Genomic DNA, 15,213 nt, shown 5'->3' with positions numbered 1-15,213 from the left:
CGGCAAATTTTTCTTTTTTTTATCTTCCTCCCCCCTCTGCTTTAATGCAAGAATCAGCATGCTACTGTTTGGCACGGTTACTATTACATTTACATTTACGTCATTTAGCAGACGCTCTTATCCAGAGCGACTTACAAATTGATGGTATTGCATCATGTCAATGCCATTATGATGTAATTTTGCTCCCAAGTCAAAGCCTATAAAAGCACAGCTACTCAGTGGGTATAACAATAGTCATGTCCTGACGCAGACGATACACTTCTCGCCCAGTCCACAGGAAGCATAAAGCCACTCGGACCATGAGGCGCAAGAGGAGAGTTTGCTCCCTGTTAAGTGTTCTTTGGGCTGCAAAGCTCACTGGCAAAAATGTATTCTAAATAAAAATGAGGGCTTTTAACTAACTTTGAAGACTTTCTTTTTTTTAATTAGATGGTTATTTGTTTATTTTCCAGGTTTTTGTGTTTGAAATGGCACCTTTACTACAGAATATGAAGCTGTCATAAAGCATTTGATGGAAGCGTTTGTAGACCAATTTTGAATCTGTAGAATTAGGCCTACATTTCTCATAATGCTCATTGACTGGACATGGCAATTATACGTCACAATAGTAATATACATTTTGCAACATGCAGCAATCCACAGTACAGTATCAACTGCGCTGCTTCGCTTATGGTGGACCCGTGCTTAAAATCTTCAACAGCATCTCACGATAACCCACTGCCCTATTTTCCACAACTCTTTAACTAACCCTCAAATCCTTTCAAATAATGCTGTCAAATAAAGCAAGTTACAGCATATAATGAGTAAAATAAGCACTAGGCCTAAAACATAGGCAACAAATGTGAGCCGGTAGACACACTAGAGAGGTGGAAATTACACTTCCAAGCTTAGATGTGATTGCATCCGTGTGAGCTACAAATTCTAGCTGGTCACTTCACTCAAAACGTTATATTTTTGGGGCAGCTAAAACCATGATTCGGTCCAACAGTAGCATCCTGATTCCTGCATTAAAGCGCTCGGAATAGACTAGATGGAGAGAAGGGGGAAGGAAGATAAAAAATTGAACTTCTTTTGCGCAACATTTCAAAATGCAGTAGGCTACAGTTGTGGTTTTGTTGTTCTTTTTGTTTCGAGTTTCCCCTTCCTCAGTGATTAGCCCCAAGTGAATTAGCCTATGTGATAGCCTATTTGTATGCAAATCTGCAATTCTGGACCCCTATTTTGACAGTAAAGTTATAGCAACAAATTCATGCCAATCACTGGTTTAGGTATTGCACAACAAAATATCTTTATGATGCATTCCTGCTTGGACATGTTAGATTAAACAACTTATTTCTTGAATAAATCTAATCTAAGTCTGGAGCCCTATTGTACTGTTTTTGTTATATATATATATATATATATATATATATATATATATATATATATATATATATATATATATATATACAGTGGGGAGAACAAGTATTTGATACACTGCCGATTTTGCAGGTTTTCCTACTTACAAAGCATGTAGAGGTCTGTAATTTTTATCATAGGTACACTTCAACTGTGAGAGACGGAATCTAAAACAAAAATCCAGAAAATCACATTGAATGATTTTAAAGTAATTAATTTGCATTTTATTGCATGACATAAGTATTTGATCACCTACCAACCATTAAGAATTCCGGCTCTCACAGACCTGTTAGTTTTTCTTTAAGAAGCCCTCCTGTTCTCCACCTGTATTAACTGCACCTGTTTGAACTCGTTACCTGTATAAAAGACACCTGTCCACACACTCAATCAAACAGACTCCAACCTCTCCACAATGGCCAAGACCAGAGAGCTGTGTAAGGACATCAGGGATACAATTGTAGACCTGCACAAGGCTGGGATGGGCTATAGGACAATAGGCAAGCAGCTTGGTGAGAAGGCAACAACTGTTGGTGCAATTATTAGAAAATGGATGACGGTCAATCACCCTCGGTCTGGGGCTCCATGCAAGATCTCACCTCGTGGGGCATCAATGATCATGAGGAAGGTGAGGGATCAGCCCAGAACTACACGGCAGGAGCTGGTCAATGACCTGAAGAGAGCTGGGACCACAGTCTCAAGGAAAACCATTAGTAACACACTACGCCGTCATGGATTAAAATCCTGCAGCGCATGCAAGTTCCCCTGCTCAAGCCAGCGCATGTCCAGGCCCGTCTGAAGTTTGCCAATGACCATCTGGATGATCCAGAGGAGGAATGGGAGAAGGTCATGTGGTCTGATGAGACAAAAATAGAGCTTTTTGGTCTAAACTCCACTCGCCGTATTTGGAGGAAGAAGAAGGATGAGTACAACCCCAAGAACACCATCCCAACCGTGAAGCATGGAGGTGGAAACATCATTCTTTGGGGATGCTTTTCTGCAAAGGGGACAGGACGACTGCACCGTATTGAGGGGAGGATGGATGGGGCCATGTATCGCGAGATCTTGGCCAACAACCTCCTTCCCTCAGTAAGAGCATTGAAGATGGGTCGTGGCTGGGTCTTCCAGCATGACAACGACCCGAAACACACAGCCAGGGCAACTAAGTAGTGGCTCCGTAAGAAACATCTCAAGGTCCTGGAGTGACCTAGCCAGTCTCCAGACCTGAACCCAATAGAAAATCTTTGGAGGGAGCTGAAAGTCCGTATTGCCCAGCGACAGCCCCGAAACCTGAAGGATCTGGAGAAGGTCTGTATGGAGGAGTGGGCCAAAATCCCTGCTGCAGTGTGTGCAAACCTGGTCAAGACCTACAGGAAACGTATGATCTCTGTAATTGCAAACAAAGGTTTCTGTACCAAATATTAAGTTCTGCTTTTCTGATGTATCAAATACTTATGTCATGCAATAAAATGCAAATTCTTTACTTAAAAATCATACAATGTGATTTTCTGGATTTTGATAAAAAATTACAGACCTCTACATGCTTTGTAAGTAGGAAAACCTGCAAAATCGGCAGTGTATTAAATACTTGTTCTCCCCACTGTATATATATATATATATAACATGGGTTCATGGTAGGCAAAGCAACTGCCATGATCCCACAGGAAATAGCCCTATGGGAGTTTTTTTAATTCTCTAGAGTTGAGAAAAATCACATATAGCCACAGACCAAAAAGCAGAACAGTTAAACACATTTTTGATTTGAAGGAGGGGGAATTGCTAGTTACATAATATATCATATATGCCTTTTAGCAGACGCTTTTATCCAGCGACTTAGTCATGCGCACATACATTTTAAGTATGGGTGGCCCCGGGAATCTAACCCACAAGGCTGGCGCCATGCTGTACCAACTGAGCCATACAGGACCACGTCATGGTGGTGTGTGTGTGTTATGGTGGTGGTGGTGGCAACGTTAAACCGTGTGTGTGTACGTCACTGGATCAATGTGGTTGAAGACATTGGAAGGGGGTCTGCTATGCAGAAGCTAGCTCCAAGCCCACCCAACAACACTAACACACACATCCACATACTGTAAACACACATACTCTCCAATACACATACACATTTATACACATGGATTTGTGTGTTTCTGTGTGTACGTGTGTGTCTGTCTGTGTCTGGGTACAGTATGTTGTTTTAAAACATTCTGTCTGACAGAGAGAATGTGTTCATTCCTTCTGTAGTCATTAGAACAGCATGTGTCTCAGTATGTTCACTCCCAGTACAACCACAGTCCAGATCAAGCAATACACATAGACACCCTCCATTAAGTCCCCTCTGATACAGGCTCTGCCTGAAAACTCATTAAACACAGACACAGGATATTTCATGCCAGGGTTGATATGGATGGGAAAGCAGGCTGGGTACTGGGTTCATACACACTCACTCACACACTCACACAGCTTCTATCCCCAAGCCATAATACTACTAAATAGTTAACCAATAGCTAACCGGACTATCTGCATTGACCCTTTTTGCACTAACTCTTTTGACTCATCACATACACTGCTGTTACTGTTTATTATCTATCCTGTTGCCTAGTCACTTTATTCCTACATATATGTACATATCTACCTTGTACCCCTGCACATCGACTCGGTACTGGCACTCCAGGTATACTGTATAGCCAAGTTATCGTTACTCATAGTGTATTTATTCCTTGTGTTATTTTTTATTATTTCTCTTTTCTCTCTGCATTGTTGGGAAGGGCCCGTAAGCATTTCACTGTTAGTCTACACCTGTTGTTTACGAAGCATGTGACAAATACAATTTGATTTGATTTGTTTTGACACACGGCTTCGTACTGGTCTATCTTCTGTTTCTCTCCTCCGGCTTCCCTTCTATAGCTCAGGGTATTTATGGTTTTATATTTTAACTGTTAGATAATGGTCTCACTGGGGATATCCCACTTCCATCAGGAGGGAAACAGAAGCTGCCAGCAGCCATTTCCCCCCCCAGGGCAACTCATGTTACAGGATTGTTCAACATGTTCTAAGGGTGCGTTTTTATGACATCAGCATGGAGTCAAAGTCAACATGAGCTTTTTATGACTCTCCTGTAGCTAATGATAACAATTTTATTTATATAGCACTTTTGATTTACTACCATTTTCAAAGGGTTTTACATTACATGTGTAAGAGTCAAACATCAATGGCAGGGTAAAAGGCCAATAGGTATTATAATAACATAGACATGCAGAAAGAATGACCCAAAGAAAGAAAATACAAATGTTCAAAGGAGCAGTAATGTTGAAAAGGAATGTTGGACAATCTGTCATATGGAATATCCTAGTAGTGAGAACAGTGTTGATAGCTGCATATTTGTTTTCAATAAAGAGCCAATCATAGCCATGCATCAATAAATGGGTCAGGCCTCAGGGAGGTGACATCACCAGTAACCAATATGAGTTGAGATCACGAGTGTCTGACCGCATTAACAGCCAATCAGGTTCCAGAACCCGAGGTAAGGGCACCATTCCAAATCTAAGTGTGTCTAGGGTCACACCAGCAGTAGTTGTTGGTAACACGGTTAGCCTGTTTGTGTGTGGATGCCTGAGGGCAGAACTACGAAGCAGAATGACTGTACTGATACTGATGACCGTGTGGTGTAGTAGCTGTTATTGACCTTTGACCTCGTAAACAACACCAGCTGCAGAGAGATTTTACTCCTCTGTTGGGTGATGTCACACAGTAGCAGCCTTGACTGACTAGAGAGGAACCAGGATTGGAAACTTACTCTGTGATACAGGATTTCCTTCTGGGGTAGAACGCCACTGGGTGGCCATTAGACAGCGTTAAACTGGGTTTGTTGTTGAAAGCAAGACACACAGAGATGTATTCCGCTATCTTTCTCTCTCCTCTCTCTCTCTCTCTCTCTCTCTCTCTCTCTCTTTCTCTGACCCCATCATCAATCAGTGTGTGCCCTCAGAGGCTCTATCAATGTGTATAACACTGGAACAAATAAACACCCTGCCATTACACACACAGACACACACAGTAACCTATTTTAGAGGAGATGCTATATATTGCTGGGAGGGAGGGGGGGGGGGGGGGAGAAAGATAGAGAATAGTTTCACTGGAGAGAGGGGGGTGGAGAGAAAGCGTCTCCACTCCACTGAAGCTAAATGGACCTTGGGAGAGTTGGCTTTGCCCCTGAGAGCTTGGTGGAGGAATGCTGCCCTGCACTCAATCCAGGTAGCTTAGTGGTTAAGAGCGTTGTGCCAGTAACTGAAAGGTCGCTGGTTCTAATCCCCGAGCCGACTAGGTGAAAAATCTGTCAATGTGCCCTTGAGCAAGGCACTTAACCCTAATTGCTCCTGTAAGTCGCTCTGGATAAGAGCGTCTGCTAAATGACAAAAATAAATAAAGACAAAAAATAAAAAATCCTCCACCTCACCCCTTTTAACCTCACCCCTTTACCCTCTCCCCCTGACCCTCGCCTCTTCCTTCTCCAGCTGGGCTTTGTGGCCAGGGGTCTTCCTTGGCAGTGCCCAGCATGGCTGGGTACAGGGGAGGCCAGGGTCCAACATGCCAGTCTAGCCTTCTGAAAGAGAAGACCGGGGAAATGCCAACAAGCATGCCCCAGAGCTTTGTTGCACTGCCAAGACTCAGCCAAGACCTGACAGGCCATCTCTCACACAAATCATCTCTCTCTTTTTCATATTCCTTTCTCCCGTTCTCTCTCTAAAGAACTGTAATGGAGTAGGTCGTTTTTAAACTGGAGCCAGAGATGGGTAGTAGCTATGCTCTAACTTCCTGTTTTCTGACTCTTGCCTTTATTTACATATTTACTGAAACACATTTGTTTACACTAGGAAGTTCACCTTGGATTACATTTTCCTCTCTCTATTCTCCCTCTTTCTCTCTCTCCCTCTCCCTCTTTGAGCCAATGCAGTCCTGTCAGCAGGATGAGGAATATTCTCAGTCTCCAGAATGTATTTCATTTGTCAGGACACTTTATGGCTGAATGTCCCTGTTCAACTGAGAGGCTACATCCTAAATCTCCTAGAGGGAGAGAGTGAAATAAATTAGAGAGGAGGGACATAGAGAGAAATTTAAACACAGAGGAAGAGAAACAGAGAGGATGAAAACGAAAATGTAGACAGAGCAGACAGCAGACGCAGGGAAAGAAGGAGAAAGAACTGGACTGTGATAACACTAGGGGTGTGAGGTGAATTCAGACTCCTAGACTGCCCAGTCTGCCTGGGTATGAATGGGGTACACAGTATGCAGTAAATGGTGACCGGGTCACAGCTTCTGCCTGTTTTGATTTAGTATCCATCCACCATCCATGGCACCGCTAGTTGTTTAGACTGGACTGAGCAGGGTTGAACAGTGCCAGTTTACTGAGAGAAATACATGCTGAGGCTGGCTGGCTCACTGACTGCTTTGAGACGATGTGAAAAAGTGCTTTATAACTGCAGTCCATTATCATTATTATTATGAAGGACCAGTTACAGACTGTATACGTTTTTAACTTTATGACTGTAGTCTTCATGACTACACTGTCTGGACCAATGACAGGATCTTGCTGTGTCATTGCAGTGGGACCAGTCTGTTTGGTGAAGAAATATTCGGAAGCGTTGTTTGGTGCTAAAGCTGTCCAGATGGTCTGCTTGCCTGAACATGAGAGGGAGGGAGGGAGAGAGAAAGAGAGAGATGTCACCCTGTAGGATACAGTCATGCTGTGCCCTTAGAAAGAGAGAGAGTGAAAGTGAGAGAGAAGGAGATGTCAGCCTGTACTTTATAGCACAGTCCTGCTGTGCCCTTCCAGAATGTTCGGAGAGTCTGTGCTGTGTCCTTCCAGAATGTTCTGAGAGTCTGTGATGTGTCCTTCCAGAATGTTCTGAGAGTCTGTGCTGTGTCCTTCCAGAATGTTCTGAGATTCTGTGCTGTGTCCTTCCAGAATGTTCTGAGAGTCTGTGCTGTGCCCTTCCAGAATGTTCTGAGAGTCTGTGCTGTGCCCTTCCAGAATGTTCTGAGAGTCTGTGCTGTGGCCTTCCAGAATGTTCTGAGAGTCTGTGCTGTGTCTTTCCATAATGTTCTGAGTCTGTGCTGTGCCCTTCCAGAATGTTCTGAGAGTCTGTGCTGTGTCCTTCCAGAATGTTCTGAAAGTCTGTGCTGTGCCTGTGAGTGAGCCCAGAGTGATACGTTTTGAAATGAGCTAAGAGGAGGCAATGGCTCCTTCTCCACGCTTTCCCAATCTCTCCCTCTTTCTCTCTCTCGCCCTCTCTCTATGCTGTTCATTCAGTTCATTCAAAATGCACAACTTTAAAATCAAATCAAATTTTGATTTGTCAAATGCGCCGAATACAACAGGTGTAGACCTTACCGTGAAACGCTTACTTACGAGCCCTTAACCAACAATGCAGTTCAAGAAATAGAGTTAAGAAAATATTTACTAAATAAACTATATACAGGGGGTACCGGTACCGAGTCAATGTGCGGGGGTACAGGTTAGTCGAGGTAATTTGTACATGTAGGTGGGGGTAAAGTGACTATGCATAGATAATAAACAGTGAGTAGCAGCAGTGTAAAAACAAACGGGGGGGTGTCAATGTAAATAGTCCGGGTGGCCATTTGATTAATTGTTCAGCAGTCTTATGGCTTGGGGGTAGAAGCTGTTAAGGAGCCTTTTGGACCTAGACTTGGCACTCCGGTACTGCTTGCCATGCGGTAGCAGAGAGAACAGTCTATGACTTGGGTGACTGGAGTCTTTGACAATTTTTGGGGCCTTCCTCTGATACTGCCCAGTATATAGGTCCTGGATGGCAGGAAGCTTGGCCCCAGTGATGTACTGGGCCATACGCACTACCCTCTGTAGTGCCTTATGGTCGGATGCCGGGCAGTTGCCATACCAGGCGGTGATGCAACCGGTCAGGATGCTCTCGATGGTGCGGCTGTAGAACTTTGAGGATCTGGGGACCCATGCCAAATCTTTTCTGTCTCCTGAGGTGGAAAAGGTGTTGTCGTGCCCTCTTCACAACTGTCTTGGTGTGTTTGGAATATGATAGTTTGTTGGTGATGTGGACACCAAGGAACTTGAAACTCTCGACCCGCTTGTTGGTGATGTGGACACCAAGGAACTTGAAACTCTCGACCCGCTCCACTACAGCCCCGTCGATTTGAATGGGGGCGTGTTCGGCCCTCCTTTTTCTGTAGTCCACGATCAGCTCCTTTGTCTTGCTTACGTTAAGGGAGAGGTTGTTGTTCTGGCACCACACTGCCAGGTCTCTGACCTCCTCCCTAAAGGCTGTCTTATCGTTGACGGCGATCACTGTTGTGTCGTCATCAAACGTAATGATGGTGTTGGAGTCGTGCTTGGCCACGCAGTCGTGGGTGAACAGGGCGTACAGGAGGGGACTAAGCACGCAGCCCTGAGGGGCCCGCATCATGGGCACTCGCGTGTGTGTGTGTGTCAGGGCTGTGCTCAATTCAGAATTTAATTGAGAATGCCTCAAATTCCAATTCAATTCTTGAATTTGAATTGAATTTCAACTGAGGTAGTAAACAGGATACAGAATTGCACATTTGAATTAAAGGAAATATAATTGAATTCAGTGAAATTCTACTTCCTCTTCTATTCTATATTAGGTGTAGTCTATACAAATATACACAGAGTATACCAAACATTAGCAACACCTTCCTAATATTGAGTTGCACCCCCCTTTGCCCTCAGAACAGCCTCAATTCGTCGGGGCATGGACTCTACAAGTTGTCAAAAGCATTCCTCAGGGATGCTGGCCCATGTTGACTCCAATGCTTCCCACAGTTATGTCAAGTTCTTGACACAAACCAGTGCGCCTGGCACCTACTACCATACCCCGTTCAAAGGCACTTAAATCTTTTGTCTTGCCCATTCACCCTCTGAATGGCACACATACACAATCCATGTCTCAAGGCTTAAAATTCCTTCTTTAACCTGTCTCCTCCCCTTCATCTACACTGATTGAAGTGGATTTAAACAGTGACATCAATAAGGTGTCATAGCTTTCACCTGGATTCACCTGGTCAGTCTGTCATGGAAAGAGCAGGTGTTCTTAATGTTTTGTACATAAAACATGTCATTATATTGAATTGCACTGAATTAAATTCTACTTCCCGTCACTCAAATTCACATTGATTCAATTCGATTTTCAACTCATGAGTTGAATGGGAGTCAATTCAGAGATTCTGAAATTAGCACAATCCTGGTGTGTGTGTGTGTGTGTGGTGCGTGAGTTGGTGATTGGGTAGTCAGTGAATGCCAGGAAGTCTCTGTTTCTCCATCTGTGTAAAAGTGACTGACAGCCTATCAGTATGGCCTCTAGGGACCCACCATTATCACAGAGGGAAGGAAGGAAGGGGAGAAAGGGGGAGGGGCTTATAATGTCCTAATTAATTAACTCCTGTGTTTTATTACCATGTAACCAGCTTTAAGATGAGTCCAGCCACAGTGAAGGGGGGTTGAGTTAAATCATTCCCCCATGCTATATTGTGACTGGCTGTAACTACGAAACCCCTCTTGTGCTGCCTTGGTTATTGATAGGCCCTAGTATGAGACTTCTGTAAGCTATTTCACACAGAGTTTGTGTTTACAATAATTGACATATCTGTGCTTCCTCTCTACATGGTCATGTCACATTCTGGTGTTGAATGTTACTCTTTCCCCTCCCTAACCATATTCACACCCTCTATAATAGTCAACATCCTGTTCTCTCTATTGCGATGGGGGAGTGATGGCCCCTCGCTGCCCCTCTCTACCTACTCTGGTAGATATCAGCCTGTCATGCTTCTGAATGAGGCCTGTGTGTGTTTATCTCTAAAGTCCTACTGGGATAGCCCCTCAAGGAGCCATTGCCCCTGTGAGAGATGGTCAGATAAGGCCGATGTTATTAAGGTCTAGTGTGAATACTTTAGAAATGCATTCTCCTTTCCTTTTCCCTAGTGTGGGTTGAAGTGTCCAGTGACCCTTGGGCTCCCCCATGTGGTGGGACTTTGTACCACAAGGCAGAGCTACTGAATGTGTTCCATGTGGTGGTGTGTCACTGAGCTGTATATGGAGGCTGTTGCAAGGGAGATTTATGACTACAATATAGGCCACAGACTTTGTAAATGATTCACTCCCATGTTGTAGAACGATGGCTGTAACATGTGATCAGAGGCCAAGACTGTTTCTCTCTCTCGCTCGCTCGCTCACTCACACACACACACACACACTCCTCTGAATACATTTCCTCCTCCCACTTTAAAAAGAATGCTTAATTTCCTCTAATGCGTTTGCTTTGTTATATGTATGCTTACCAGTTTAAAAAGTGGTTTTATTAATATATTACCAATCAGAGAATACTTTTTACGAGTACAATAACACAAAACAAATAAATATGCTTCATTACGTCAAGCCTCTTCAAATCTCCTGTCAGTTGCTGTGGGTCCTGGAGGGGTCATGCTATCCCATCTGTTGGTGTGCAGGATTGACTAAGTGGAACTTCTTTAGGAAAACCAATCTTCATGACAATGAAGGCAGCCCAGAGCCCAGCACTGTAGAGTGCATCTGGATATGAATAAGGGGTTATGCAAGTATGCAATAACAGTAGCTACGTATCCGTTTGTAAGAGAAAGTGTGATTTCGGTGTCAGTGTATATTGCAGTATGCATTTACACTACATGACCAAAAGTATGTGGAAACCTGCTCGTCGAACATCTCATTCCAAACTCATGGGCATTAATATGGAGATGGTCCCCCCTTTGCTGTGATAACAGCCTCCACTCTTCGGGGAAGGCTTTCCACTAGATGTTGGAACATTGCTGTGGGGACTTGCTTCCATTCAGCCACAAGAGCATTAGTGAGTTCGGGCACTGATGTTGGGAGATTAGGCCTGGCTCGCAGTCAGCGTTCCAATTCATCCCAAAAGTGTTCGATGGGTTGAGGTCAGGGCTCTGTGCAGGCCATTCAAGTTCTTCCACACCGATCTCGACAAACCATTTCTGTATGGACCTCACTTTGTGCACAGGGGCATTGTCGCTTTGGATAAAAGCGTCTGCTAAATGGGATATTATTATTATTATTATTTATTATTATTGTCCTGCTGAAACAGGAAAGGGCCTTCCCCAAACTGTTGCCACAAAGTTAGAAAGCACAGAATTCTTCTAGGATGTCATTGTATGCTGTAACGTTAAGATTTCCCTTCACTGGAACTAAGGGACCTAGCCCGAACCATGAAAAACAGCCCCAGACCATTATTCATCCTCCACAACTTTACAGTTGGTACTATGCATTCGGGCAGGTAGTGTTCTCCTGGCATCTGCCAAACCCAGATTCGTCCGTCGGACTGCCAGATGGTTAAGCGTGATACATCACTCCAGAGAACGTGTTTCCACTGCTCCAGAGTCCAACGGCGGCGAGCTTTACACCACTCAAGCTGACGCTTGGCATTGCGCATGGTGATCTTAGGCTTGTGTGCGGCTGTTCGGCCATAAAAACCCATTTCATGAAGCTCCCGAAGAACAGTTATTGTGCTGACGTTGCTTCCAGATGCATTTTGGAACGCGGTAGTGAGTGTTGCAGCCAAGGACAGCCGATTTGTACGCGCTTCAGCACTCGGCGGTCCCGTTCTGTGAACTTGTGTGGCCAATCACTTCACTGCTGAGCCGCTGTTGCTCCTAGACGTTTCCACTTCACAATAACACCACTTACAGTTGACTGGGGCAGCTCTAGCAGGGCATACATTTAACGAACTGACTTGTTGGAAAGGTGGCATCCTATGACGGTCACACGTTGAAAGTCACTGAGCTCTTCAGTAAGGCCATTCTATTGCCTATGTTTGTCTATGGAAATTGCATGGCTGTGTGCTCGATTTTATACACCTGTCAGCAACGGGTGTGGCTGAAATAGCCAAATCCAATAATTTGAAGGGGTGTCCACATACTTTTGTATATACAGTATAGTGTATGTAGGCTACAGAATGTGTGCTTTTATGGGTGTTAAATGCATGTGTGTGTGTGCGTGGGTCTGAATGTATTATTACAGTTCAGTATGTGTAAGTGTTAGTTGCTGAGCACCCTGTTTAACGGCTGGCCTGTTCTCTCCCCCGGCCTGTTGGGGGCAGTGTTCCTGAGGACCCATAAGAGTCTGGAGTCTGTGGATCCTCAGTTCACCATGAGGAGGAAGATGGAACAGCTGAGAGAAGAGCTGGAGCTGATGGAACAGCTCAGAGAGGTGAGAGCTTCTCTGTCAATCTCTTTCCCTCCCTCACTCTCGTCTGGAAGTAAACTCCCTATCCAGTAGCATTATGTCCTCAGTTTGTGCATGTATTAAGGTGTGTGTTTTGACCCCTCTTAACCCTCCTGTCTCCCCTCAGAGCATAGAGAGCAGACTGAAGGTGGCTCTTCCTGAAGACCTCGGCTCCTCCCTCATGGACGGGGTGGTGCTCTGCCATCTGGCCAATCACATTCGCCCACGCTCCGTGGCCAGCATCCATGTGCCCTCGTCCGCTGTGGTACGTCTGGGGGTCAATGAGGGGTTAAAGAGGGATACATAGGAATGGGTGATTCTTTGTGTTATATACAGTTATAGTGTGTGTTGAGCTCTGTGTTCTGTGTGTGACCCTGTAGCCCAAACTCAGCATGGCCAAGTGTCGGAGGAACGTGGAGAACTTCCTGGATGCCTGTAGGAAGATGGGCGTTCCCGAGGTGAGACATTCCTGTCTGTTAGATAGTGGCACCTCATTGATCCTGAATCAGGCACTCTATTTCAGATTCACCTGTTAGAGTTGGGATTTGACTGAAGGAAACTGATCCTTGATCTGTTAAGAGTTTGAATAAAAGCTATAGTATCATTGGGGTTGGAATCTAGTTCTGGGTGGGCTGATTGGGGATCAGTGATGCAAACAGCCTGTAGAGGACACCAATACTATGCACACTAGCATGAAGTGTCAGAAAGAGCTGGGTGCTAGTGCTGGGATGAAACTAGACCATTTGACAAGTCTACAACTTCTTTAGTTTACACAGGAATACAGTTATAGGATATGTATTTGACATTGGGACCAAACCCCTTTATAATCATCACCTTAAAACAATCTGCCCAGTCAGAGCACAGAGTTTGATCCCAGAACTGACACATCTAGCCAATCACCTTCCCATCCCCCACTACCTCCTCTGAAAGAGAGAAAATAATGGCAAGCATTAAAGCTGCATCATCATCATCATCGCACTGGACTATGCTGTCATCATCACGGCTTCCTCTATGCTTTTAAACTTTGACCTGGCTCTTGCCTGGTTCTGACCCCAGCGCGTGCCAAAGAAAAAAATGAGTTTAACAGGAGCTGTTGTGCTCTCATGTCATTTACTTGACTGAAAGATGTTGTGTGTGTATGGGATGGCAACATAGGACTTAAAGGGCGATTGCACTTCCTAATTTGGCACATTAAGAAACGCTAGCGGCCATGACTGAATTCAAACGTGAGTTGGTTTCGGGGTGTGGTTTGATGTGGGTGTCTTGTCTGTGTTCACAGCCAATTAGCTTCAGCCAGCTGATGTGCAAACGTGGCAAAATTGGTTTGACTTTGAATAGCCCATCTCTGGGGATAGTTAGGGACCATCAAAAATGACACAATGTAAATGGGACAATATTTTAATGTTGTACATCTTTTAGTTGTCTCATTAAATGCTTTCAAAATTTGTATACCACTTTCTACAATTTATAGTTGGTTTGAGGTTTTTAAGTCATTGAAATTTGGAGCTATTGACCTTTTAAAATATTGTCCCATGTACATTGTGTAATTTACTGATGCTCAAAACTAACAGAACCAAATTAAGATCGGTCTCGTGCAGCTGCGCTCCGAATTGATGATTACTTGGGTGCTGTCAGCTGTGGACAGGATTAAAATAAACCCAACCCACGGACAACTGTTACGGTACCCTTCATTCCGCGACATACAATTATTTCCTATCATCTTTATTACCAACATTATCCTATTTACACCTTGTAGTCAATTTTGACAGTATAATAAATGTTTCTGACTCCTATCGATGCCACATAGGCCATTTTCAAAACAATAAATTGCTTTTTAGGGGCAGTCGCTCTTTAATAAGATGTGTTCGACTATCAAATTGGCCCAGTGACCCTGGCTCCTCGTTGCTGTGTGATTGCTCCTTTAGTAAATATATTCAGTAATTATGACCACTATTTCTGTCGTCCATGGTTACACATACAGTAGTAGCGGGACTCATTATTTGATCATACCCTGGTATAGTAAGCCCTGCTGTGATTGTGTTTAACGTATTCTCTCATCACTCAATGAGCCTGGTCGAAACCTCACACTACAAAAGTTGCCTTTCAGTCACTGTTTGAGTAGCCTGCTGGGACTGTACATTAGAATGCACAGTAGCACCATTACCAACAGTGAGACTGTCTGAGACCTCTTGGCTGCTTCCTTAGACCTCCTGCTTGTTTGCTGTTGCTAGTCTGGTTTTGCTTGTATAACCTGGCCCTAGCCATCTTGTAATCCTGCTGCTTGCTGGCTGAAATGTTGCTGCCTCGCTGAAACAGGTGCTTTGCGCTGGATAGAAAGCTATTGCTAGCAAATGCATGTGAAGATGTAGCTGGCTAACACCGACTGCACCCTCATTGCTCCTAACGCTCCACACCCCGGCATGGGCTGCTTTCTGAAAGAGACAGTTCAGTCTCAGATTTATAAATGTAGTAAGTCACATACTCTCTCTCAAAAAGCAGCCCTGCACGTTGCCCTGGTAACCCACGCCTGCGCAGCCCTGCACAGA

The 15,213-nt window shown here is 44.4% G+C and overlaps 1 protein-coding gene across 1 annotated transcript in view; it reads left to right on the top strand.

The window, feature by feature from the left end:
* Nucleotides 1-15,213, top strand: part of LOC311119339 (leucine-rich repeat and calponin homology domain-containing protein 1-like) — a gene marked incomplete at its 5' end in the record, with an annotated part of 36,932 nt that overhangs the window by 17,710 nt on the left and 4,009 nt on the right. Inside the window, 3 exons of the mRNA XM_084194060.1 lie at nucleotides 12,543-12,652; nucleotides 12,795-12,932; nucleotides 13,048-13,125. Of these exons, the coding sequence (XP_084050186.1) occupies nucleotides 12,543-12,652; nucleotides 12,795-12,932; nucleotides 13,048-13,125 (326 nt within the window). The remainder of the gene's footprint in view (nucleotides 1-12,542; nucleotides 12,653-12,794; nucleotides 12,933-13,047; nucleotides 13,126-15,213) is intronic.

The sequence above is a fragment of the Coregonus lavaretus genome (assembly GCF_964263955.1).
Source record: "Coregonus lavaretus genome assembly, contig: HAP1_SCAFFOLD_2478, whole genome shotgun sequence".
In the NCBI taxonomy this organism is placed as follows: Eukaryota; Metazoa; Chordata; class Actinopteri; order Salmoniformes; family Salmonidae; genus Coregonus; species Coregonus lavaretus.
The sequence above is the reverse complement of the archived record's forward strand: the minus strand, read 5'-3'. Positions and strand labels throughout refer to the sequence as shown.